General features: G+C 56.5%; 1 protein-coding gene across 5 annotated transcripts; it reads right to left on the bottom strand.

The window, feature by feature from the left end:
- Positions 1-3,653: 3,653 nt before the first annotated feature.
- Positions 3,654-14,977, bottom strand: NBL1 (NBL1, DAN family BMP antagonist). 5 transcript variants are annotated; one of them, XM_047726869.1, is made up of 6 exons: positions 14,875-14,976; positions 14,600-14,604; positions 10,180-10,182; positions 6,686-6,880; positions 6,476-6,587; positions 3,654-5,121 (listed from the first exon to the last, which is right to left on the bottom strand). In XM_047726869.1, the coding sequence occupies exons 4-6, from the start codon at positions 6,850-6,852 to the stop codon at positions 4,873-4,875; spliced, it is 528 nt and encodes a 175-aa protein (XP_047582825.1). In that variant the 5' UTR covers positions 6,853-6,880; positions 10,180-10,182; positions 14,600-14,604; positions 14,875-14,976; the 3' UTR covers positions 3,654-4,872. The 5 variants fall into 5 exon arrangements, with proteins under 5 accessions (XP_047582825.1, XP_047582822.1, XP_047582824.1 ...); XM_047726866.1 differs by lacking the exons at positions 10,180-10,182; positions 14,600-14,604; positions 14,875-14,976 and adding exons at positions 7,595-7,783; positions 10,577-10,710; XM_047726868.1 differs by lacking the exons at positions 10,180-10,182; positions 14,600-14,604 and having other exon boundaries at positions 14,870-14,977.
- Between the last annotated feature and the right edge of the window lie 9,722 nt (positions 14,978-24,699).

Here is a 24,699-nt window from a genome sequence, read left to right on the forward strand (position 1 = left end):
CCCAGGGGTTTTATTCTCTTATTCCTACCACTACAATAATGCGGATAGGTAGGTGTTAAACAGGGGGCTCAGAGAGTCCAGGGGCCTCACCCAAGGTCCACCAGGAGCAAGAGAACAAGTGGAACTGAAACTCAGGATTGCCCAACACCCAAGACAAAAACCTCATGACCTTGCAGCGCCCCACCCGCCCCCAAGCCACTGTTTGGGGCCCAGAGTCCCAGTCGTAGGGTCTACAGATGGGTCTAGGCAGCAGGAAAGGGAGAACTGTCCTCCCTCCCATGTGACACCCCTGTGACAATTTCTCCATGCCCCGAAGGACAGGATACCAGGCACTAGGCTGAGAATCATAAAGACCAGATTTGGGATCCCACTGCTGTTGCTTACCAGCTCTGCGGACTCAGGGACCTCATTTTTTTTTTTTTTTAAGGCCTAAAGAAAACAGGACAAATTTGTTCATATTTGTTCATTCTGGGTGACAGGTTCACAGACGTTTGTTATATTGTGATCTGTGCTTAACTATAATTTTTTTAAAGATTCATTTATTTATTTGAGAGAGATCGTGCACACGGGTTTGGGAGGGAGGGGCAGAGAGAGAGAGAGAGCCTCAAGCAGACTCCCCACTGAGCATGGAGCCCAACAGGGGCTCAATCTCATGACCCTGAAATCACTACCTGAGCTGAAACCAAGCATGAGATGCTTAACCCACTGGGCTACACAGGCGTCCCTTAACTTATCATTTTCTTTTTTTAATTTTCTTTTTCAAGATTGGGCCTGGGTGGTGGCGCCACCTTGTGGCCACACTATTATCATGAATTTAAGAACTTTTCAAAAGTTCCATGTCTGTACTCGCAAATTTATTTTATCTGTTGCGGAATAATAAAGTCCCAGACTTCCTTAACTTTTCAGGGTAAAGAGGGGCCTCCAGGGATCCTCAGCCTTTGCCTGATTACTTCTAGCCACGGGGAGTTCCCTCTCTGGAGGAGAAGGCTGATGTCACAGTGGAACAGGTGACTCTTCAGAAGGCCTTTGGCCTGGACCTCCATGCCCACTGGAGCTCCGCATTATGGAGATGGAGAAACCGAGAGCCAGAGAGGCCGTGAAGCCTGCTCAAAGCTGCTCTCACAGATTAACTGCCTAAACTCCATGACGCCGGGGATTTGTCTGTTTTGTTCACTGCTCTATCCTCAGCACATAATGGGCTCTCAATAAACATCTGTTCAATGAATGAATGAGCAAAACTATCAGTCCAGCCACCAGCAGTTGGGATCCAATCTTCGTTCTCAATAATTAGAGGAAAAGCCGGCATTTTGCTCTTGTGTGTGGGTTTTATTCTGTAATGTAAGCTCTGCACCCAGCATGGAGTTTGAACTCAGGATCCTGAGATCAAGAGTCACATGCTCTGTGGACTGAGTCAGCCATGTGTCCCTACTACATGCCAGGCACTGTTCCAAACTCCACTCGCACATTCATTTAGGTAAAGCTCACCATGACCCTGGGAGTTAAAGGAGGTGTGATCATTAGTCCCTGTTTTGCAGATGGGCAAACTGAGCCTGGGGAGTTTGACCTGCTCAAGATTACACAGCTAGGAAGTGGCCCAGCCTGAATTTAAACCCAGGCTGACTGGATATTTCCAGAGGCTTGGAGCCCGGGAAGAAAACGAGCTGGGAGTTGTAGGCTCCATGTAGGCACACAAGGAGGGGAAGCTGCTGCTAATTACTTACCCGCCCTTGCCGAGAGGAGCCTGTGCTTTCGGTGTTAATCCCTTGTAAAGATTTTAAGATCTTTCTACCATTGTTGTGGGGCGGGGAGCAGGGGAGGGAGCGAAGGGCAGAGGAGGACCTGAAATGTTTTTTTCTGGGCTCTCTTGGTGGTTCAGCTTGAGGTTGGCAAGGAAAAGCGAAGTCACTACTTCCCATCCCATGCCCAATGGCAGGCTGGCACAAGTGACGTCAGCATTCAAATCTGGCTCCTCCCATTTGCTGCTCCTGCATCCAATCAGCGGCTCCTCTCCAACCTGGCCCCGCCTCCCCAAGGCCCCACTCAATTCTTGTCTCTGTGGTCTCTAGTCTCTATCTCCTGCCCGGACCATTGCAGTCACCACCATCCGTCTCCATTCTCTGGGAAACCCAGCTCTGTGCAGAGCCCTCCGGGGCTCTTACTGCAAGAAGGATGAAGTCTGAACTCTGGCTAGCATTGCACACCTGCCACCAGCCACGCCAACCCATCTTCCTGCTTTCTTTCCAATGAGCCTCTTAATTTCTTTATATGTCTACCCTGCCTGGTTCCATACACAGGATGGAGGCGGCTCCTGACCCAAGATTCATCCTGCCAGCACGGTGCTTGGTTCTGAGCTCCTCCAGGCTCCAGGTTCTGAGCACCGCGTCCAAGACTCCAGGAAGCCCTGCATTTGGACGTGTTCTCTGAGTCCTTGGAAGCTCCGCAGCATCTTCTCTACATCCTTGGGCCAGGCCTCACCTCCAGACGTACGGAATGGCTGTTAATATGACCAGGGCTTGTCCCTACCAGACTAGGAGTCACTGAGTCTGCAGGCAGGAGATCTACTTCTCTCCAATCCAACTCCACGTCAGGGACGTAGGGCCCGGGTGGATGGCTACGTCCACACAACGGCAAGAAACGCCATTCCGGAGCTGGGAAGTACACAACCTGCACAACAGCCCAGAGCAGCCATGCTCTGGGAAGGCAGTGTCCGCTGAGGAAATCGCGCGTGTGGTACAGCACCATTGTCGCTAGAGGGCGCAAGATTAGACTCTGGGCGCCGCTGCTTACCGGCCCGTGCACAGCACTCCCAGGGCATAAGAGCACTCGATTCCAAAAAATGGATTTTCTGTGGATTAGTAGTAATATATGTGAATTGTCTGGTATGTGGTGTTCACAGCAATATGGGTGAGGAACAAAGGGTCTGGGCCCTCACCCACCCCGCCAGCCCTGCTGTGTCTCAATGATGGAGAATTGGGGGGACCGAATGGCCTGGGGGTAATGATCCCAAATCCCCCGGTCCCTGTGAGGTGGTCAGGCACCCACCTGGCACACAGCAGGATACGTACAAATGACAACCGCTGAGAGCAGGGTCAGGCCTGGGCTCGAGTCCTGTGGCTGCCGTCTTTCAACCATGCTGCCCTGGACAGAGGACGCAATCCCTCCCCACTTTGGCCGCCTCCTCTGTACAGTGCGGGCCAATGTCTGCATCACAGGCTGGTGCTGAGGATTAAGCGAGTGACTCTGTGTAGAGTACTTAGCACAGCACCCAAACTTGTATATTCCTTTGTAACCACTGGCTTTGTCTCTTTCCCCTTCTACCAGGTCAGACTAGACGGGGGTCCAGGAAAGGGCTGATATTGGGTCCCTGGGAGGGGGAGCAGATGGCATGAGCTAAGCCCAAAGGGCCCAGGGGTCAAGATGAAAAGCGCCTGGTCTGGAGCCCCACCCAAGGTATATCCGAGGCCAGACATGGGCGCCCAAGGAGAGAGGTGGGAGCCAAGGAGGCAGCAGCCACAGGCACACCACAAGGCAGCAAAGTGGGAGGGCCACTAGGGGCTCCTCACTGCGCAGCCTGACCCCCTCCCCCAGGCCTTGCTGAGGACCCCTTCGGGGACTCTGGGTCAGCAGAGGCACCCAGTGAGGAAGAGAACAGAAGCATTGAAGGAAATTTATTCATGAGAAAACTCAGGGAAACAATCTGCTGGTTACAAGCTCCAGAAGCCCTTGTCGGAACAGCCGGGAGTGTGGGCCGGGGGGCCGGGGGAGCTGACCACCGCCCTGGGGACAGAAGGGCAGACACAGGCGGGTGTGGGTACCGAGGCGTTCTTCACGGCCCGCCTGCTTGCCCTGTCCCCAGAACCCCACTGCCCTCTGGGTTAAAGTGCAGCTGGGAGGGGGGTGATAGGTAGAACTGGGTGCTGGAGAGCTATGGGGACACTGGCCGCCATGAGCCCTCCCCCCTCCTCTTCCTGGTTTCTTGAGGCTCAGCCAGAGTCTATCCCACCCATCCCTCCTTGGAGCGCCCCCCCCCCCCGCCCGCCCACCACCTTCAGGTTTAGAAAGAGCTCCCCAGGAGGGGGAAGGCTAGCTCCATCAGTTTTCCGCCCAAGACTTGGGGGGGCAGTGGGAGGTACTACCATCTTGGAGAGGGAGGGTGAGGGATACTCCAGGGATGGTCCGGGAGTCCTCCCCTCCCCCTGGCCCAGGTAGGCTCCTCCCTTGCCTTCCTCCACCCCCTGGAAAGCCAAGGAAGCCAGAAAGTCCTCCCAGCTCCAGGGCCATGAGTCAGCAGGGTCCTGCCCAGACCTGACTCCCAAGCACACCATCGAGGGAGGGCCATTTTGGTGCCAATGGGGAGAAGCTCTCCTGGGGACGAGAGACCTTTGGGGAAACCTATGGGGCTCGAGCTTCTGCCAGTGGTCTTCCTAGCCTGGACCCAGCCCCTTCCTCAAGGCTACTGCTGGCAAGGCACCGACCCTCAGTCCAGGGTCCCCGCTCCACCATCTGTACCCCAGGGGCCCTGCCCCACCAGGGTGGTGAGGACCTTACACCCACCTCAGCAGCTTAGCCAACCTCTTCCTGCTCCCAAAGGCATATCTCTAGGAGGCAGAAAGGACGAGAACCACCCCCACTCTGAAAAAGAACCCTGAAGACCTCTGCTACCTCCCCTCACTCTTGAATATATTAAATTGTGCAGCTTGGCCCCAACCCCTCCCTTCAGATCTCCATGGCAACCAGAAAGCGTTCCAAGTCCAAGTCTGAATCCAAGTCCATCCAGTGCCAAAGGGGGGCTCCGGCCTTTCTCCCCACCGCTCCCCCAAGGGTGAGACCCAACATTCCACAGGGGACGAGAGGGGAGGAGGAGTTGGGGCCTCAGTCCTCAGCCCCCTCTTCCTCCACGTGGGGGGCCCCGGGGGGATCCTCGGGCTCGGGGGTCTGCCCGCCTGGGTGGGGGTGGGGACGGGTGCCTGGCTGGGAGCCTGGCGTGTCCTCGCCTTGCATGTAGACGCTCAGCCCGTGGCTGGGCTCCTTGCCACATGCTTGGCAGCTACAGTGCACGATCTTCTCCACCAGCTTGTCCACTCGGGGCACCTCCTCGTGGCCGGGGCACTCCAAGGTCACCTGCAGAGGACAGCAGAGAAGGGAAGACATGTTTCCAGAGGCCCCACGGGCAACAACACTCCTCATGGGACCGACAGTCCCAGAGACCCCAGAATGCCTGAGCCTGCCTGGGGGGTACCCCAGTTAGCTCTGCAGGCCCCTCCACAGGGAGGAGGGCAAGCCGCCACAGGAGCCACCCGACTTGTCTCCTCACAACCTGTCCTGCCCCCTCCCTACCCATTCCCTCACGGCAGCCTGAGGGGAGAAATCCAACGGGGTCTGCCCCTGTCCACAGTCCACCTCAGTGGACTTGAAGAAAAGTCCAGACTCCTTACCAAGCCCCCTCCCCAGGACCTTCAGGTGGCCTCTGGCTGACCTCTCCATCCCCGATCTCGTGTCACTCCCACCAAGTCTCAGCTGCCTGATCAGCCCGAGACTTTGCACATGCTGTTCCCTCCACCTGGAAGGTCCTCACCTAACCCACCCCAGACCACCTGCCCCCAAATCGCCCACTTGACTTCCACTTAACCTTTGGCGTGGCGTTCCGACATCACACCCTCAAAGAGCCCCATCTCAAAGCCACAGCCCAGCCTAGGTCTGCCCTACTGGACCCTGCAGGGTCTTGCTTTTCTCCTAATTCACACTTTTCCAACAGCTCTCCCTTTTTCCATCTTTCTTCCCCTTATCTCCCTCCTTCCTTCCACAAAGCACCTACTCCCTGCCAGTGCTGGGGACATAAGGATAGGCATGGTCCTGCAAAGAATTCAGAGTCTAACGAGGGAAGCAGACTTGTCACAATCACCCAAATGCAGATGGAAAACTGTGAGGGGACAGATGTCAAAGCAGATGCACACAGTGCTCAGGGGGATAAGAAAGGGCCCTGAAAATGCTGCTGAGCCAAGAGCAGGAGAATGAATAGATGTTAAGTGAGTAAGGAGAAGAGAGGTATTCCAAACAGGGGAAAGAGCACATCCAAAGGCCCTGTGGTCGTACCACGCAGAGCAGCTATGAGAGATTGAAAGAAAGCACATTGATGTCAAGTGTCAAGCAAGTAAAAAAGATGAGGGAGGCGAGACAAAGCTCAAGAGACTGGGGAGCCGGGCCACGCCGGCCACTGCGGGACACAGTGAGGATTGGGTCTCATCTTAAATGAGGAAGAAACCACGGAAAGAATTCACTGTGGGACTGACATCAGAATGGAGCTGCAGGAAGAGCTCTTGTCCAGTACATACTGGTGTCAGACACATAAGCCATCCCGTGGCAAGGGCCACGTCTGGAGCCCCAGCACAATTCTCGGCCCCCGTACATGGCGGGGCCTGAACGGTGGGCCCTGCGGCCGAGGCCCAGGCAGACAGGGGCGGGCAGCAGTACTCACGATCTCCCACATGGACTGGGCCGGCATGCAGGAGTCGCAGTGAACCAGGGACTCCGTAGACTGCGGGAAGGTGTTGGGAACGCTGTAACTGAAGCACTGTCCTAGGCACGCCCTGCAGGAGGAGAGGTCACTGTGCCGGTGACACCGCGGCAGCGGCGGGGATGGGCTGCCCCGTCTTCTGCCCCTCCCCCCACTGCCCCTGCCCCGCACCTGTTCTGGATGGACTTGGCCTCGCAGCCGCTGTGGCCCACAATCTGGGTGATGTTCTTGGCCTCACACCAGGCACTCTTGTCCGGGAACAGTGCCAGCTTGTTGATGGGCGGCGGAGCGGCCAGCAGCATTGCGGGGAGGACGGCCCCCACCAGGACCCGAAGCATCGTGCCCGTGGCCTCTAGGGCCCTAGGACTGAGCACAGAGTGCAGGTGAGGCCGGTGGGGCCCAGAGGCCCCGTGGACAGAGGGGACGGCGGCATGACAAGCACAGACTCTGCCATCGACTGCCTGGGTTCGAGCCCTAGCTCTACCGCTTACCAGCAAAACACAATCTTAGACCCGTTATTTGTCCTTTCTGAACCTCGACAGTGGAGCCACTAACACATGCACGTGCCATGGGCGCCCAGGTTACGAGAGCTCCCAGCGGTGAGACTAGCCCATAATGCATGCTCTGCGGGTGCTACTCCGCAACCCTACTGTGCAGCTTTGAGCAAGTTCCTTTCTATGTCTGTGCCTCAGTTTCTCCATCCAAGAAATGGGGATGGCGAGACGGGATGGCAGAGGACTGTAATGCTTCAGGGCCTCTGGCAAACACACAAGCTTGCCCAGGAAACACAGTGCCTGCCCTCGAGGGGCTGGCCACGCAGCGCATCTCCTGGGCACACCGCCTGCATGTCAGCTACCAGGAAAGCTAACCTCCTCTGTCCAGCGCTGTGACTTCCTGGGCCACCTTGGCTGGCTGGGCGTCAGACGAAAAAGCTAACCCCGGACCAGGCTATTTCTTTTTTGGATCCCCCACCAGAGCCGCAAGCCCTGAGTCTATACATACATCTTTATTTATCTCCAGTACCATCCCAATCTCCAAGGCAAGACCAGCGTCTGACGGGATGGAAGGAGACGGTAAGACCAGAACTGGCCGGAAGATGGCGCTGCAGGGCAGCATGTGTCCGAAGGATTGCTCTCAGAGGGGGCTCTCCCAGTGTTCCCCCCGACTTCAGCCTCCCTAGGCTTTGCCGTCTCCCCGACCTCCAAACGTGTGGAAGAGGGAGGCTTCAGGGCGACTTGGAAATGAGGGCCAGGCCTGCAAGGGGGTGCTCTGGGGACAGGACATGGGAAAGGGTGTGTTGAACTGGGATCTGGGAGTCTGCACCTGCTGTACGACCCTGGACACCCAGGCCTCAGTGTCCCCACCTCTAAAATGAGTGAGGTGCCCTGGACACTGGTTGCCAAAGTCGGCAGATCATAAGAATCCCCGGTTCCCTACGGACTTCTGGAGTGAAGTTCTAGGGCCAAGCGGGGCTGCGAATTTTCTAGCAAGCTTCCAAGGTGCCTCTGACATGGAGAACTGGTCCAGCTCAGTCAGTCCGGGATTCCATGCCTTGGGATGGTCCCAAGCGGGGTCTGGGCATGGCCGAGTCGGGATCAGGGGCCAGGTGCTGTCCCACAGACACCCAGCACTAGAGTGGGAACATATCCTTTCTGAATGATCCTACCCTCAGTCAGCCTCCTTGGTGAAGCGTCCAGAAAGGGGGTGGTGTTGGGGGTCTTGCCTGTTACTCCAGGGAAGACCTAGGTGGGCTGGCTCAGCTGGGCTCTAGGACAGGGCCCGGGCCCCCTGCAGGGCTGGGACCACCTCCACAGCCCCGTGTCCCCTCCACCCAGAAAGTCCTGCTCAGCCCCTTCTCCCTGCAGGAGGTCTCCAGAAGCAGAGCTGAGTCCCATCTCACTGGACCCCAACGTCTGGGTGACCCCTGCTCCCAGCCAGCGGGGAGGGGTGAAGCAGGGAGAGCAGTAGGAGGTGAGTCGGGACAGCCTGCCCAATCCCAATTGCGTTTGTGTCATGACCCTGGCTCTCACCCACATATTTCCGGTCTCACTCACAAGACCGACAGCGAACCCGTGTTTTCAGTACAACCACATCCTAACAAAATAGAATGGACTCGTTCCTAACTGGCAGCCCAACTAATTTTTCAACCAGCGGGGCATCCAAAAGGCTCCCTGACCCCACTGGGTCCTCTTCCGTGCCTGGGGAATCAGACTTGGAGTCGGGGTCTGATCACAGCACACCACAAGGAGCCCCGCAGGGACCCCCCACCCACACCCTGAGGCCAGAGCTCCCTCAAAGACCTCAGGCAGGTCTGGGCACTTTGTCTTCTCCCTGACCCTGTGACGATTCCTCAGGAAGATCGGGCCTGGCAGGAGGTGACTGGGAGTTGAGGCTGGGATGGTGTGGAAGTAGCCCTGAGCCCCGTGGATCTGCTTTGCAGGTGATTGGGGGGGCGGTTTTGGAATGGCAGCCGTGGGCCTGGACCAGGCTAAAGGGGGGCAGAGCTGAGACAGGGGTGAGGTTAATAACAAGGCTTATTGAGGGACAGGGTAGTGGTGAGGTTTTAGGGGAGTCACGGGCCTGGAGCATGGGGACTGGTTATTAGGTTCAGGTTATAGTGAAAGGGGAATCTTGCTCTCCAGGACACAGTCCAGAGCTAATCCAGCAGGGCCCAGAGGGGGAGAGTGGGGGGTCCCTTTAGCCAACCTGCCAGCACCCAGGACCTCAGAGCAAGCTGGAGCCACTGTCTGCTTACCTAGACTGGCGGCCCTGCTCCCACCCCAAGCATGGCCCCCAGAGTCCCCTGGTTCAAGTCTGGCCTTCCCACCTAGGAGCTGTGTGACTTCCAGAAATAAAGCTGACCTCTCTGCACCTACTTGCCCCTACCCTAAGATGGGAGCACAGCACCGCTGGGGAGAAGGACTTGGAGGAGGCAGTCAGCGGGCCCCCAGCTCAGTCGGGTCCCCATGTCCTGGGAGAGCGCAGGGAAAGCGGGGCAGCTCACAGGTTTTCTTTATTTTTGGTTTATGCTCAGCTAATTTTTCTAGACAGCAGTGGGACCTTCCTTCCTCAGACAAGAGCCTCACCCACAGATTCTCATCTCTTCTTCCCTCCCTGAAGATCACGCCGCAAGTCATGGGACTCCTAGAATGCCAGAGTGGGCAGAGGGATTCCCCCAGGCCAACAACCCTCCACCCCCTTGCTTTGCAAAGGGGTCATCCCCAAGGTCCCCCAGCAAGTCGGGCCGAGAGGTGCCCTTCCCGTGAAGCATGAAGAAGTTCCCCACAGTTTAACACTCAGTCCACTAAGCATTTCCTAGGTGGTGGGGAAGACGGAGGCCAAGGGGAGGCCAGGGGAGCTGGAGGCCCAGACTCTATGCCCGCTCAGAGCTCAGAGCCTAGAGGGGGAGGTTGAAGGAAATGGGGTTTCACGGAAGCAGTTGTTCAGATGGGAAGTCAGAGAGGGCTGGGGTGCAGGGAAGGAGAGATTCTTAATTCTGGATTTATTTATTTTAAAGAATTTATTTGAGAGAGTGAGAGAGCACAAGCAGGGGGGAGAGGCAGAGGGAGAGGGAGAAGCAGACTCCCCCCTGAGCAGGGAGCCCAAGGCAGGGCTCATTCCCAGAACCCTGAGATAGTGACTGGAGCCAAAGGCAGATGCTTAACCAACTGAGCCACCCAGGCACTCCATTAATTCTGGATTTAATTCAGGATTTGCGGTGAGTTACCAAAGACGGGGAGAGGAGGGAGCTCCCGGCTGAGGGGACCGCACTCGCAAAAGCAAGGAGAGGGGCTTTATTACTAAGAGCCCGGCCCATGCCCCACCTGTCTCAGAGCAAGAGTTGGTGCTAACTGGGCCAGACACCGTTCTGGGTGCTTTTAACATGTATGCACTTATGTGGTCCTTACAACCACCTGTGAGATAGCTACTACTAGCTCCCCCATTCTATAGAGGAGGAAACTGAGGCATGGGGAGATTAAGAGATTTGCTCAAGCTTACAAGATAAGGACTGACCAACACCAAGACTTGAACATGGACAGCAGCAAGATAAGCACCAGCTACCTTTGCAGATGGGAAGGCTCCCGGAGGATAAATCCAGAAACAGGACAAGGCATCCAGGGAAGGGTCCCAAGTTGGCAAGAGGCCTGGGGCTCCCTGCCCCAGCAGGCTGCGTCTCTTATCCTTATTCGCACTACCTGGGAGCAGAGTTCAAGTTCCACTCCTGACTCTACAGCCCATGAGACCGCCCCCACACACACCCACCCACACCCACCCACACCCACACACACACACACACACACACAGCCACTGACAACAGTGCAGCCAGGGCCGACCCCTGGGACCTTGGCACCTCAGGAAAGGTCTGATACAGGCCAGCCTCTGGGTCATGGCAAGATTTCAGTGGGGGGTGAGTGCCTTCTCACCAGCCCCGCTGCAGAGCCTAGATCCAAACCCCCCAGATCCTCAGGGGCCTTATGCAAACACCAGACACATCCCGAGGCTGCCAATGACATGGAAAATTCCCTGGGGGGAGAGGAGGGGTCGCTGGCTGACCCCAGCCAGCACCGTGGAAACTGAGGCACAGACCAAGGAGGTGAGTGTCCAGCTTTCTCGTTCCAGAGAAGAGGGCAGTGGACAAACACAGCAGAGCCCGGGGTGGGGGGCTTTCTCGGGATCCTTCATTCAAAAGGTCCCCGGGGAGGGGCTGGGTAGGGGCAGCAAGAACATGTCCCGTGGTTGGGACTTCAGGGTCCCCCCTCTCGTTTCTGCAGCGCCCAGAACTCAGCATCTTCCCAGAGATGCTTGCCAAAGCCCACATTCCCCAGGCCCCAGCGCTGCATTTTCTGACCCCACAGGTCCAGGCTGTGGTCCGGGCAACATCGACGACACTCCCACATGATTCTGAGGCCCAGCCAGGTCGGGAGCTATGGCCCCCCAAACTCCCCAGGGCAGGGACCCCCATAACAGCACTGCTGACGGGAGCCACCCACCCTGCTGCCTGGATTCCAGGGCCTGGAACGAAGTGTTCAAGTCACTGGAGGGACCCAGATTTCCAGGGAGCCCTCCAGCCCACCCACCCCCACCGTGAACCCCTTCGCAAAGCCTATATTGTGTAAGAAGTGAACAGTCGCTGCCCGTTTCCTCTTTAGGGCAAATCTGAATATTCAGGCCACATATGCCAGGATTTTCTTGCTAGAAAGGTCCACTCCCCACCAGTCACATACACACACAGGCCCCTGGTGTCACCGTTCGCAGCAACCAGCCTGGTGTGGAAGCAGGTGAGGCCAGGGCTGGCAAATCCCTGGTGGCAAGGATCTCCCCCACTTCAACTCCTGCTTCTGTAACCTCTCCTGGGCACCCTTCCCGCCTACAGCCCCACCTGAGTCGGACAGAGACTTCTGCCTGTGGGCCCAGCATCTGGGCGACACGGTGATTGACACACCAAGCCCATGGTGTGTGTGGTGTGTTGCTCTCGAAGTGATCAGAACAGATGACCCCAGCCCACCCCCTCCTGCTTTCCCTGTCCACATACGCACAGAGCACACTCTGGGTTCCCCGCCACGGACGGCCACAGACCCAGGTTGACATCCTACCTCGGCCAACTTAAACTTTCTGTGCCTCCATTTCCTCATCTGTAAGGTGGGCACACGGAGTGCGCAGAAAGGTCTGCAGAGGGCAGCTGCCACAGGATAAAGCCTCAGTAATGTCACCCCTAGGGCTAGCCTGGGGTCCCCGAACTTTGCCCCCATCCTCTCCCCGCCTCCCACAGGATGCCCTTCTCCCTCCCCTCTCCCTCACCTCCTCCCATCAGATCCTGGGCGGGTCCTGAAAATAACCAAATCCGGGGTTGCAGCTGCCCTGATGAGAGTGGATTTACGGGAAACTCAACCATAGGAGATGATGTCTTAGAAAGGGTTTTATAAACCGTTGAGTGCTGCCTCCCACACGGACTGGCCAGGGTGGGAGCCGAGAGGAAGAACCCCTCCGACTCTCACTCTGGGGCCACTGACTGAAGGGACAGGGTCTTGGAGAGATCAGCCCCGTCGGACCCACCCAGGAGAAATCAGGCTGGGCCTGGCTGCCAGGCTGTCCCCACCAGCGGGTGCGGAGGGCGTGGCCTCTGTGGCCGCAGCCCCAGGCTTGGGCTCAGCCAGGGTGGGGCAGTCCCTGCAGGTCTTGGAAGGAGCGCAGGGACTTCCTTGAATGGTGCAGCTGGAAAGGTCGCTCTGGGACGCCGGCCAAAAGGCGTCAGACCCCAGCCCCACTCCTCTCAGTAGGCTCTACTGGGCCCACTCTGGGGTCCAAGGGCAAGTTCAGGCCCAAGCCCATCCATTGACTCACTGCGTCCCCGGGCGCGGTAAAGTCTAAGAGTTATAGACAGAGCCCCTGAACATTTGCGTTGCCTCCCCGAGCCCCACGTTGGTCCCCTCCAGAAGAGCGAGTGTGGCCTGGGAAGGTCCGTTTAAGCGGATTCCCTCAAGTGCAGTCTGGCTCCGGCGTGTTCCTTAAGGCCACTGTGATTCCGTGACCCCAGTCTCACCGCGGGGTGGCTTCCTTCCTCCCCTCGGCCCTAGGCGCTGGCAGAGCATGAACTAACAGTCCTGGGGGGTGGACGCCCAGAGCCAGGCCCATGCTCCCAAGGCCGACCTGCCTCTGCCAGGCAGGTCCCGCTTCCGGGCCACAGCAAACCACTCCACCCCCCGCCCCCCGCCCCAGGCCATGCTCTCCTACCTGCAGACCCTCCTGCCCACAGACCCAAAACTGTCTCCAAAACAAATCTATGCTAATGAGCTGCTGCAGGGCCGGTGCACATCTGCTCAGCAGAAGTCCCACGGCAGACCTCGCCGGCATCCCTGCCCACCGCAGCCTCCGACCCTTGGGGCTGGGGGTGGGGAGAAAGAGGTAAACTCAGTCTGAAATCTCACTTGAAAAGAATGAGGATACACCCGTGGCTAATGCAGACCACCTACTCCCCCCATCCACCCCTCCCAGGCGCAGGCCCAGGAGAAAGAGGTCCAGCTTGCAGGGGTGGGGGGGGGGGAAGAGGGGCAAGGGTCACCAAGGAAATGATCCAGTCTTGCCTTTTCTTTGGCCCCAACTAAAGGCAAACCACACCCAAACAGCCCCAGCATCTGGGAGAGTTTCTGGAGGCTGGGGGTTTCCACAGTAACAAAGGGTGAGGGGCTCCTTGTTGACAAATTGCTTCCTCACTCCCCTCCCCAGCCAGCGCCCAGCCTTTGGCCTCCAGCCCTGACCTCTGTTTCCCTGGAGTTCTCGTAGTTACAGGCTGGTGTCCTCCAGCTGGGCGAGGGCCTCAGAAAGCCTGAAAATGTGCCCTTCTCCCCTGATGTCTGCCAACCCCCTGGCCAGGCCAAGGCGGGCAGCTGCCCCCTTTACAGCGGTTTGTAAAAGATCAGAATCGCCCCGCCCAGGGAGCGGGGCGGGCAGGTGGCCGGCAGCGGGGCCCCGCTGTCCGGGCCGCCTCGCGGGGGTGGAATTCTTAAGAAAACTGAGCCCCCTGAGCCCCCGGAAAGGCTGGCTCCCTCTGCCCCAGACTCGATTCCAGGGGGATGACCCAGGCCAGGCCCCGGGGGCAGGCGGAAGGTAGGGGGAGGGTTTACGCGTCTTTTACCGGGTCTAGGAAACTATTCATGAACCCCACTGCGGGGGGGGGGGGGGGCTCCTGCCTCTGACACTGGGGGACTGTCTGAATTTGAGGGTGGGGGGTTAGGGGGATGCACAGACACAAAGGTACCCCCTCCCAGAGGGGCAGAACGGAGAGACAGAACATAAAGGCATAAACCCAGGGAGGCTGAACACGAAGGCAGAAGGGGAGAAGAAACAGAAAGAAAGGGACCGAACAGAAAGGGGGACGGAAACAGAGAGACGAGAGACACGGGCAGTCGGATGGGGAGACAGAAAGACAGCGAGCGAGACAAAAAGGAGGCAGAAACGTACCGCAGCGGAGAGGCTCGCGGCGCGGCGAGGCCCGGGCAGAGCCGGGAAGACGCGCGAGCCCCGCGGCCGAGCTCCGGCCGCTGCCCCGGCGCCCGCGCGGCCCGACCCGCCCTCGACCCGCCCGGCGTGCGCTCGCCACGCACCTCCCTCCCTTCCTCTCCCGGCCGCCGAAACTCTCACCAAGCGATGGAAACCCCCGGCGAGTCCGGGGACGGGCTCGGAGCGCAGCGGTGCCCCCAGCCACCCCGTGCCGCGCCCACGTCCCCAGCCCCGGCGTCCGGAGGCGCCTCCGCACCGTGTCCCGGGGCCGCCGGGCGGGCCGGGGGCGCGGCGCTGCCCCTGCGGCCGAAGCCTCTGGAAGCCGGGCGCCCGCGTGCCGGCCCGGGCGGGACTTACCGCGCGCGGCGGCGGCGGCAAGGAGCGCGGAGCGCCCGCCGGTTCCCGCGGAGCTGTCTGCGGCCGCGGGGGGCGGCAGGCCCGGCGCCCCCGGGAGGCTCGGGAGGCGGCCGGCAGGGCTGGCGGCGGCCCCGCGAGGCTCGGCTGGGCTGCGCTGCGCGCCGTCTGCGGCCCCGGGCGGGCGCGCGGTGCGGGGGAGCGGCGAGCGGAGCGGCTCTGACGTCAGGGGTGTCTCCGCTCCAAATAGGGAGCGAGGGCGGGGGCAGCGGAGGGAGGGACGCGAAAAAGAAAGAGCGGGCGGGCGCGCACGGCCGCTCCCTCCGGGCTCGCGGGAGGGGGCGCCCCGGCCGCCCGGCTCGGCCCTTCTCCCCGCCTGCGAGCCTCGGGCCGGCCTGCGCGGCGATCCGACGGCGCGGCGGAGCTGCGGGGCCGCCCGGGCCGGCGCCCCCAGGCAGCGGGCAGAGAGCCCGGCGCCCCGACCCCTTCTCAAGCACCCTCCGCCGACTTTCTCTGCGCGCCCAACTTCCCTCCGCCTAACTTTTCCCGACCCTGGCCAGGCCTCGGGGTGACAAAGATGGAGGTCTTCCCTTTTGCGGGGACCCGGGCGTTGCGGTCTTGCTCCGAGGCTGTGGCGCTCCAGTCCACCGAGTCCCGGCACCGGGCGACCGTCCCGGTTCTGCAGTCCCGCGGGGCGCCCCACCTATCGGCTCTCGGGCAACTCAGGTCCAGCTCTGGGGACCCCGTTGCCCCTCGCCCTCCGCCCAGCCTCCTCGCAGCTCAGGCACCGGTGTGGGCATCCGGAGAAGGGGGTGAGAGGCCCGGAAGGACTCAACAGAACGAGAGCGCCGACCAACGGACTCGCTTCTCCGGCTCCCGGGAAGGGCAGGACGCAGGCCCGGCGCCCAGCGTCGCCTCGGCGGTCCAACTCATCAGCCCGCACTTGGGTGGGTGGCGGCTATGTCCCCCCCCACTGTTCCGTGTGCTCTCAGGGGAACGAGGAAACAGCTTTGCTCCTGGAAAGTGGTAGCCCAGGACACCATCGGGGGACCTGCACATTTTGCTTTCTATCAGAGTTGTGCGTGTCCGTCTATTTTACCCCAGACCGATCGTTGTCACGGGTGGCTCCAGGCGGCCTGCTGGTAACTCCACGGTGTGCTCCGGTGGTTCCAAACCCAGAGGCATCCCCATGCCTCCTAGCTCCCACTTGCGCTGTTGGCAAAGGCATTCCTTGAGCACCAGATTGGAAAGACTTCCAAAGACCCTCGGAGAGCCTAAACCTCTCCTTCCTCAGGTGGGATCCTTGGCATGGAAAAGAAGTCTGGCAATTTCCCAGACTGGCAATTTCTAGCTGGCTGGGCACATCTCTTTCCTCCATTAGACCGCAGGCACCTTGAGGGCAGTGATGGCTGGTTTATTTCAGTGTCCCCAGTGCCTAAGGACGTGTCCCCGACATATTTGGCAGAATGGAAGTAATTATTAACCGCCATTGAGAAGTGTTCCCAGGAGAATAACAAGAATAACAATCCTACAATATAGAATGTGTATCTTACTTGTGATGGGTATTTGAGCTCACACATTCTGAGCCCCTGAGTGGGTGCCTGCTCCCATTCTGGGCACTTGCCACCCGCACAATAACTCTAGAAGATAAACAGTATTGTTATCCCCATTTTATCAGTGAAAGGAGAAAAACCTAGAGAGAGGTTAAGTAACTGGCCTAAAGTCACACAGCAGGAGATGAGGCCAGCTACTGTCTGTTGGATGACCACGACCTGCAGAGCCTAGCCTTGCTGCCTGGAGCTCAGTAGGCACCCAGGAAATCTTTACTGTTGTGCTTACCGGCACCGTTCTCAGTGCAGACTCTGGGTAGGGTGGGCTGTGGATCCCTGCCGCTCCAACACTCAGGAAGCTAATTGTGTAGACTCATGAGCTTGTCGGATGGCACAGAGAGCAGGGAGTATAGTCCTTGACAGTTTAGACATGACTTTCCCAAACCCAGGGATATTCAAAAACGATCCCAACCACCTAATCAAGGACACGGGGCTTGGTGTTGAGTCACCCCTGCCTGGGGAAGACCAGTCATCACGGAAGGACCACGATGTGCTCAGGGGGTCTGGAAGGTGACTTGTTGATAATAGCCAACAGCCACCGTTACATGCCCGGTATCATGCCAAGCACTCTGCCCGCTTTATTGTATCGAATCCTTACCAGTCTCCACATTATCTCTGCTTTAGAGGTGAGAGAAGTCGAGTCCTCAGGAAGTGGAGTGACCCGCCCAAGATCACACCACTAGTGAGAGTCGAACTTGAACCCAGACCCGACAAGTCCAAAGCCTGTGCTCCTTCGCCTGCCACACCCTCTTGGCTGCCTCAGAGCCTCTCCCCATCAGGCTGCGGTGAGGAGACTATACCCCCGGGAGCCGGAGTGACGGGGCCCCTGCAGGAAAGGCAGAACCTGTCACGCCAGAGTCCCCGAGCTCACGGAGCTGCACCTGGTCGTCAGCAGTCCGCCAGTTGCCCCGACAGGCCTGGCTGGCACAGGGCACGGGCCCGAAGCCAGAGCCTGCTGGCCCCCGGCCAGCCTCTGGGGGCCGAGTAATGTGGGGCCCAGAGCCGGGGTAGAGGGCTGAAAGCCTCTCTCCCCAGCTCATTAGCAAACATCTGGGCTCAAGAAAATGACCGACCTGGAATGTGGCTGGGCTGTGGGGAGCTGCTCCCTCCCTGAGTCCGGGGAATGTGAGCTCCCTCCCGCAGGGCACGGGCTCGGGCCAGCTGTTTCCTCTAATCCCGTCAGCCTGGCCTGGACAGGGGTGCAAACCTCTGCACTCTCCTGGAGAGTGAAAACAAGCAGAAGGCCTTCCTTCCCAGTGCGGCCCACTCAGTCAGAGGTGGGTGATGGGTACCCCCCTCCGCCCGGAGAGCAGCACAGAGTCGCCCTCTTCTATGAAATAAAGACCAAGCATTTCCACACATCCATGATCGCAGTTGGGAGGGGCCGCCAGGACTCATCACAGAAGGTTCTGGAATCTTCCTCCTTGGGTCAGAATCCTTGCTCCATCACCCGCTGACTCTGGGACTCCATGCAAGCTGTTTCCTGCCTGGGCCTTGGTTTCCTTCCCTGCAAAGTGCAGCTGGTCATGGTACTCCACAGGGTCGTTGGTCAGCACTCATTCATTATGTAACAGATACATAGCGTGCCTACTACGTGCCACACAGTGTGGAGGACACGACAGCGCACCAGACCACTAAGGTCCCAGCCTCGAGATACGTGTGTTCTGCACAGGGAGCAGAGTCCAAGGGAACAGACAAATGGGTTTCTCATCGAGTGCTCTGAAGGGACGAAGGAAGCCGGAGGGGGTGTTGGGCTGAGAGAAGCCGCAGGAGGGGCTCAGAGGTGATGTTTAAGGTGAGGTTGTGATAAGGAGCCAGGACTCCAGGAGATGAATGGATGCTTGGTACAGTTTCTGGAAAACAGCGCTTTGGAAGGCTCGTGTACAGCAGAGAGGAGGCGGGGGTCAGTTCCCCTGGACCACAGCTGGGCTACAGCACAAAGCTTCCTCTTCTGACTCAACTAATACACTTCTGAGCCTCAGTTTCTTCATCTGTGAAATAGGAATTTTAACAGTGCCCAACCGCAGGCTTACCGAGAGCCACGCACACGAAGCCCAGAGCCTGGCACGGGCTCCCCTGTCAGGAAGGGGGAGTGGGTCGTGTATTCACCCCTCCCACGGAGGAAAAGGATTTGCCTACATCTGCCCTGCGAGTCAGGATCAGGTGCAGGCGCAGAATCAGATGTTCTGACTCTGAGCCCGCCCCCTGGGCTGTGTCCCCTGGCCTCTTCCTTCCCCTGTCTCTGGAGGCTCAGGAGGGCTCTGGGGGCCCCATGTGGGAGGACAAGAAGGTGGCCATGCACTGCAGAGTCTGGTGCAGAGGTGTGTCCTTGGCTGGATGCGAGAGCATGAATGAGGCCCTAGGGGGAGAGCCCCCGGCCCTGTGGACAAATTTGAAAGAGGTGGGAGGACACGAACCAAAAACAGTGATCAAGTGCTAAGAATGGGGGAGACGAGGGGAGGGAAGAGAGTCAGAGACAAGAACTGAATCCTGGGAATTTGGGAGTAGAAATTTCAGCCCCTCTGACCCCAGTGGTTGCCGCTTTCCACTCGAGGGGCAGGCAGCCTGGCGCGGTGGTCGTGGCTGTTCACTCCGCTGCAACAGTGAACACCCTGGTGTTGCCAGGGGCTGTCCCCAACCACCCCCTTGCCCCTCATTTGTTTGCTTTCTCCCTCCCTTCACCCTCTCTCCAAACTGCCACCTCCATGTGGCGGCAAAAGAGCCGGGCTGTCCGGAAACGGGCATGAGTGTCTCACCCTGCTGCTCGTGGTGAGCACTAAACAAGGTTGCCATGGCGGGGCCCACACAGGGCGCGTCCACTCCTCGACTGTGTCATTTGTCCATTGTTCCCTCACAGCGTTTCTTCCACTGCTCGGTTCCCAGCGGCCACACAAACCCACAGAGAACAGAGCTTCTCTCCCTCCTCAACAGTTGATGCGCATTTACTATCCTACCGAACAGCTTTTTCTTCCTTAAGGTTTTTGTGCTCTAGATAAATTCATTGAAAAATCCCCTTTTTAGGAATGTGGGGACTGGGGGAGAAAAAGAAGGCACAAGAGAGTATCATCTGGGTGTTTGTCCAGCCCTTCCACTAGGGCGATGGCCTCCGACTATATCTACAAATAACCAGGGTTCTTGGGGAGCCTGGGTGGCTCAGTCAGTTAAGTGTTTGCCTTTGGCTCAGGTCATGATCCCAGAGTCCTGGGATCAAGTCCCACATTGGGCTCTCTGCTCAGCGGGGAGCCTGCTTCTCCCTCTGCCTACCACTTGTTCCACTTGTGTTCCCTCTCTGTCAAATAAATAAATCTTTAAAGAAAAAAAATAAACAGGGGTCTCTCGCGATGCATGGTTCTCCTAGAACCTGCCCTCCTGGCCAGAGTGGGAGGGGGACCAGAGTGGACAGCCAAGCGAGGCTGCGCCGATCAAATTCTCTCCGAAGATTCTGAACTGTAAGGCCCAGGAGCCGTGCTGGGCAGCTGAATCTGGGCCAAGTGGGATTCTAGAGAATTCTGGGCTCCTAAAGAAGCCGGCGAGGGCTTAGTTCTTGTACATCCTTGACATTCACCTGTCCTTGGAATCTCTGAGTTAAGCTAATTTGCAGTTTATCATTCACCTCCCCCAAAAGTCTGATTGAAACAATGTCTTTCTGGGACCAGCTCCTAAGTGTCTGGCACAGTGGCAGGTACTAGGGACAGCAAAAAGCCGAAAGCCTGCCCTGTAAGGAAAAAGGGCAGACACACAGCGAAAAGCAGCAAAGTTCCAGGGGGCTGATGGGCCCAGGAAAGGCTCACTGGAGGTGGCAGGATTTGAACAGGGGCTTGAGATAGGAGCAAGATTCGACAGGGCAGGAAAGCTGTCCATACTAAGAAAGAAAAAGCCAGGGAAAGGGGTATTTAACCAACTTGTGGCCCGTGGGCCTCCACAGCGCTCCAGCGGACAAAAGTAACAAAACAAGCTTGCATGGGCCCAGACACTGCCCCAGAGTCCTGAACACAGCTCCTCTACAAGTCACCGCCAAATGGATACATTTGGTTTGTGAGATGAAGCTTGGTTGAATGAATGTACCACCCACAGGAAACTGTGTATCAGGAACAAATAACTAGTTTGATCGACACAGAGTTAATAGACTACTGTTCACTTACTCAGCAAATATTTATTGAGAAACAAGTTCCAATCCCTGCCCTCAGGGAGCTTACATTCTAGTAAGAGGAGACAGACAACCAAGCAATAAATGTAGGTAAAGCCACAGGCCGTGGGAGACTGGGGGAGAGGCGGGAGAGAAACATCATGCCGAGCAGGGGAGGTTAGGGTGTGTGTAGGGTTAGAAAGACCGAAGTGGTCAGGGGAGATCTCACTGAGCGTGAGACATCAAGGAGAGACTGGCAAGAGAAGACGGCATGAGCTTTGGGGGTACCTGGGCGAGGAGAGGTCAGAGACCACAGTCCGAGTACAGCCAGTCTTAGGGCCCCAAGGTGGGAGCGCAGCAGCGAGTTCAGGCACAGCGAGGACGGAAGGACTGGAGCAGAGGAGCCAGGGAGAGGGTGGGAAGAGTCAAGGGCAGACAGGCACCGGGAGGGCCAGAAATTGCAAGGTCTTTGGAGTCCGCTGGATTGACTTTGGCTTTTTCTCCAAATGGGATGAAAGGCCACTGGGAGGTTTGGGGCGGATGACTGACATAATCAAATTTACGCTTTAACCCTGGCTGCTGTGTGGAGGATAAAAGGGGAGACGGTGATGATATAATCCAATGTTACTCTAGATCAAGGCTTCTCTTACAGTAATGAAGACGTATGTGGACGCATTTTTCTCATAATAACCTTTTGAAGAAATCATCTTTGTTCCCATTTACAGACAAGGAAAGCGAGGCATGGACAGAATAAGTAACTTCCCGGACTCCACAGCAAGTAAGTGTTGGAACCGGGATTCAACCCCTCAACCCCCACTAAGGGCTCCTGCTCTTAGCCTGTAACTTCCTCTGTGGAGAGAGCAGTGGGCAGAGTAGGAGGCCGAGGTAGGAGCTGGTTGGTGTACGACGGCCTTGAATGCTAAGCTAAGAGATTTGGACCGATGTTCTGTACGTTAGTGGGGAACCACTGAAAATTTATGAACTGAAACGACGGATAGAAAACGGTGTTAAAAGTGATGGAGAGGGGGCGCCTGGCTGGCTTCATCAGCGGAGCACGCGACTCTTGATCTTGGGGTTGTAAGTTTTTGTTGTTCTAAGACTCTATTTTCTTTCTTTCTTTCTTTTTTTAAGATTTTATTTATTTAGGGGCACCTGGGTGGCTCAGTGGGTTGAGCCTCTGCCTTCGGCTCAGGTCATGATCCCAGGGTCCTGGGATCGAGCCCCGTGTCAGGCTCTCTGCTCGGCAGGGAGCCTGCCTCCCTTCCTCTCTCTGCCTGCCTCTCTGCCTACTTGTGATCTCTGTCAAATAAATAAATAAAATCTTAAAAAAAAAAAAGATTTTATTTATTTATTTGACAGAGATCACAAGTAGGCAGAGAAGCAGGCAGAGGGAGAAGGAGAAGGAGCCGCTCAACTGACAGAGCCACCCAGGCACCCCAAGACTCTATTTTCAAGTTATCTCTACACCCAACGTGGGGCTTGAACTCACAGCCCTGAGGTCGAGAGTGGCAATGCTCTTCCAACTGAGCCAGCCAGACACCTCCTCAGGGTTGTAAGTTTGAACCCCATGCTGGGTGTAGAGATTACTTAAAAATAAAAACTTAAAAAAACAAACAAAATACTAAAGACCTGGAGGGAAGGAGGACGGCTGGAGGCTGAGAAGCCATGGGAAGTCTTACAGAGATTCTGGGGAGGTAAAAGAAATCCCCAAGACTCCCCTGCCTTGATTGAACAAGGCTTTACAGATAAGAGGTTTGGGCCAAAAAAGCAGCTTTATGGCTGGTTTCTGGGGCCCAAGGAGAGGAGTCAAGAAAGCTGGAGGGAGGGCGCCTGGGTGGCTCAGGCGGTTCAGCAACTGCTTCGGCTCAGGTCATGATCCTGGAGTCCCAGGATCAAGTCCCACATGGGCTCCCTGCTCAGCAGGGAGTCTGCTTCTCCGACTTCTCCCCTCTCATGCTCTCTCTCTCTCTCTCTCATTAGCTCTCTCAAATAAATAAATAAAATTTTTAAAAAAGAAAGAAAGAAAGGAAGGAAGGATGTGGTTACAGACAACCATGTTCTGACGTTCGCCTTCTATGGCTCTATCTCCTGGTCTTTAAGAAGGGTATCTAAAGGGCTTGAGGAAAAATCTGTAATTACCTTGTACTCCTCAACAGGAGGACTTTTCCTGGTAAACCAAGTGGAACTTTGACCTTTATGCATGAAGTCCCCCACAGAGAGAAGAGGAAGTCAAGTCTGCAACAGGGGTGGGCCTTTCCTTTCTGCGCTTTAAGAGTCTGTTGTGTGACGTCACAATTGATAGACCCCCATTTTAACTGGGAAAGTGATTCATTTGATCATAATTGGTTACATAGTTGATTATATCATAAAATAATATTTGGCTGGCTGTTCCACTTTTCTCCAAAATAACAGGGCTCATGACCTCACATTTGTACAGTGTAGCAGGAAGGGAGCATCACAACCATCTTACAATGAGGCCCAGAGAGATCGAGTGACTTGCTCATGATGACACAGTGACCCAGGGAAGCAGCTCAGAAGAGAACAGAGGATGCCCTATAGTAAGAATTTGGGGAAGCCTTTCTTCGCATTGAAAGTCACTGACCCATACAAATGATTAGTCAGGGCCACCCACTTAAAAAGCAAGTTAATTTAGGGGTTCTGAAAATATACGAAACATTATACTCTACTACCTAACTGCAAGCTAGTAAGGGTAAAACTGCTTCATAAACAGCATGACAAGAAAAATGTGCCCTGGGCCTTGATGGCCTCCAAAGGGGTAGACAGCAGAAGGAGGAGAGGGTAAGGAAAGAGAACTGGAAGACAGGCCAAGAGCCCAGAGGGCACTCACACCCTGACTCCCTCCCAGAGAATCCCAGCGTATTTCCACTCATCTCTACACCTACACACAGGAGCCAAGTGGATCTCACTGATGCTTCAGCTCTCTAGAAATTACACCCCCAAAGCGAGGATTCTCGCTGATAAGGGAGTCACGAACTGGGATGAGCTAAGGCCAAACAAAATCCTTGGTTTTGGACTTCGTTTATCAGTACGAACTCAAGGTTACAGACACGTGTGCATTCATGCGCACACACGCACACACCTATTTCCTAGTTTTGAACAATTGTACATGAACAGCAAAGCGTGCACCTGTGGATCTTGGTTTCGGACTACCACTCTCTTCTAAAAGGAACTAGGGCTCCCCGGAGAAATGGCAGGATTCCAAGGCTGGGGTAAAGAAAATACTGGAAGGGTTTGGACTACCTTGTCTGAGAATGGAGTGGGTCGTCTAAAGGAAAGAGGTGGCAGCTGGGAAGAGCTCCCAACAGGTATCTGGACAAACTGAGTAATAAATATTGACAATCAGGGGTGCCTGGCTGGCTCACTGGGTTAAAATCTCTGCCTTCAGCTGAGGTCATGATCCCAGGGTCCTGGGCTCGAGCCCCGCATCGGGCTCTCAGCTTGGCAGGGAGCCTGCTTCCCCCTCTCTCTCTGCCCGCTTCTCTGCCTACTTGTGATCTCTCTCTCTTTCTCTGTCAAATAAAATCTTTAGAATATTGACAATCACAGATTATAATCAATTTAATAAAATGAGAATGCATGAGTCCATAATGATAGAAATAAACAAACAAATCAAGTGGGGGGAAGGGAAAGTTCTCCCTCATAATACCACCAGGTCGTAAGGAATAATGAATTCTGAAAATAGCACTGGATGCTAAAACTCACCATGGCTTGATATGGAAAAGGATATTTACGGTCTCAAAAGTATCTCCCCACAATTTATTTACTAAATTAGAAAGAAAAATAGTCAATGTACACTGGAGAAACCAGGGAGGCAGCACTTACACCAAGTAACCAAAGTTCACACCACTATTGTTAGGACACATGGACATCCTGTGCACTGGCAGACACACTCTGCCCAAACTGCAAAGCCTGAATCTGTTGTGAGAAAACACACCAGACAAACCCAAAGTGAGAAACACCCTGCAAAATAATTGGCTTGTACTCTTCAAAGATGTCAACAGCAAGCAGTAAGGCTGATGCAGGGTTCTGGATTGAAGAAAGAAACCTGACAACCAGATACCGATGGTGGGTGATCC

The sequence above is a fragment of the Lutra lutra genome, chromosome 4 (genome assembly GCF_902655055.1).
Source record: "Lutra lutra chromosome 4, mLutLut1.2, whole genome shotgun sequence".
NCBI classification, from domain to species: Eukaryota; Metazoa; Chordata; class Mammalia; order Carnivora; family Mustelidae; genus Lutra; species Lutra lutra.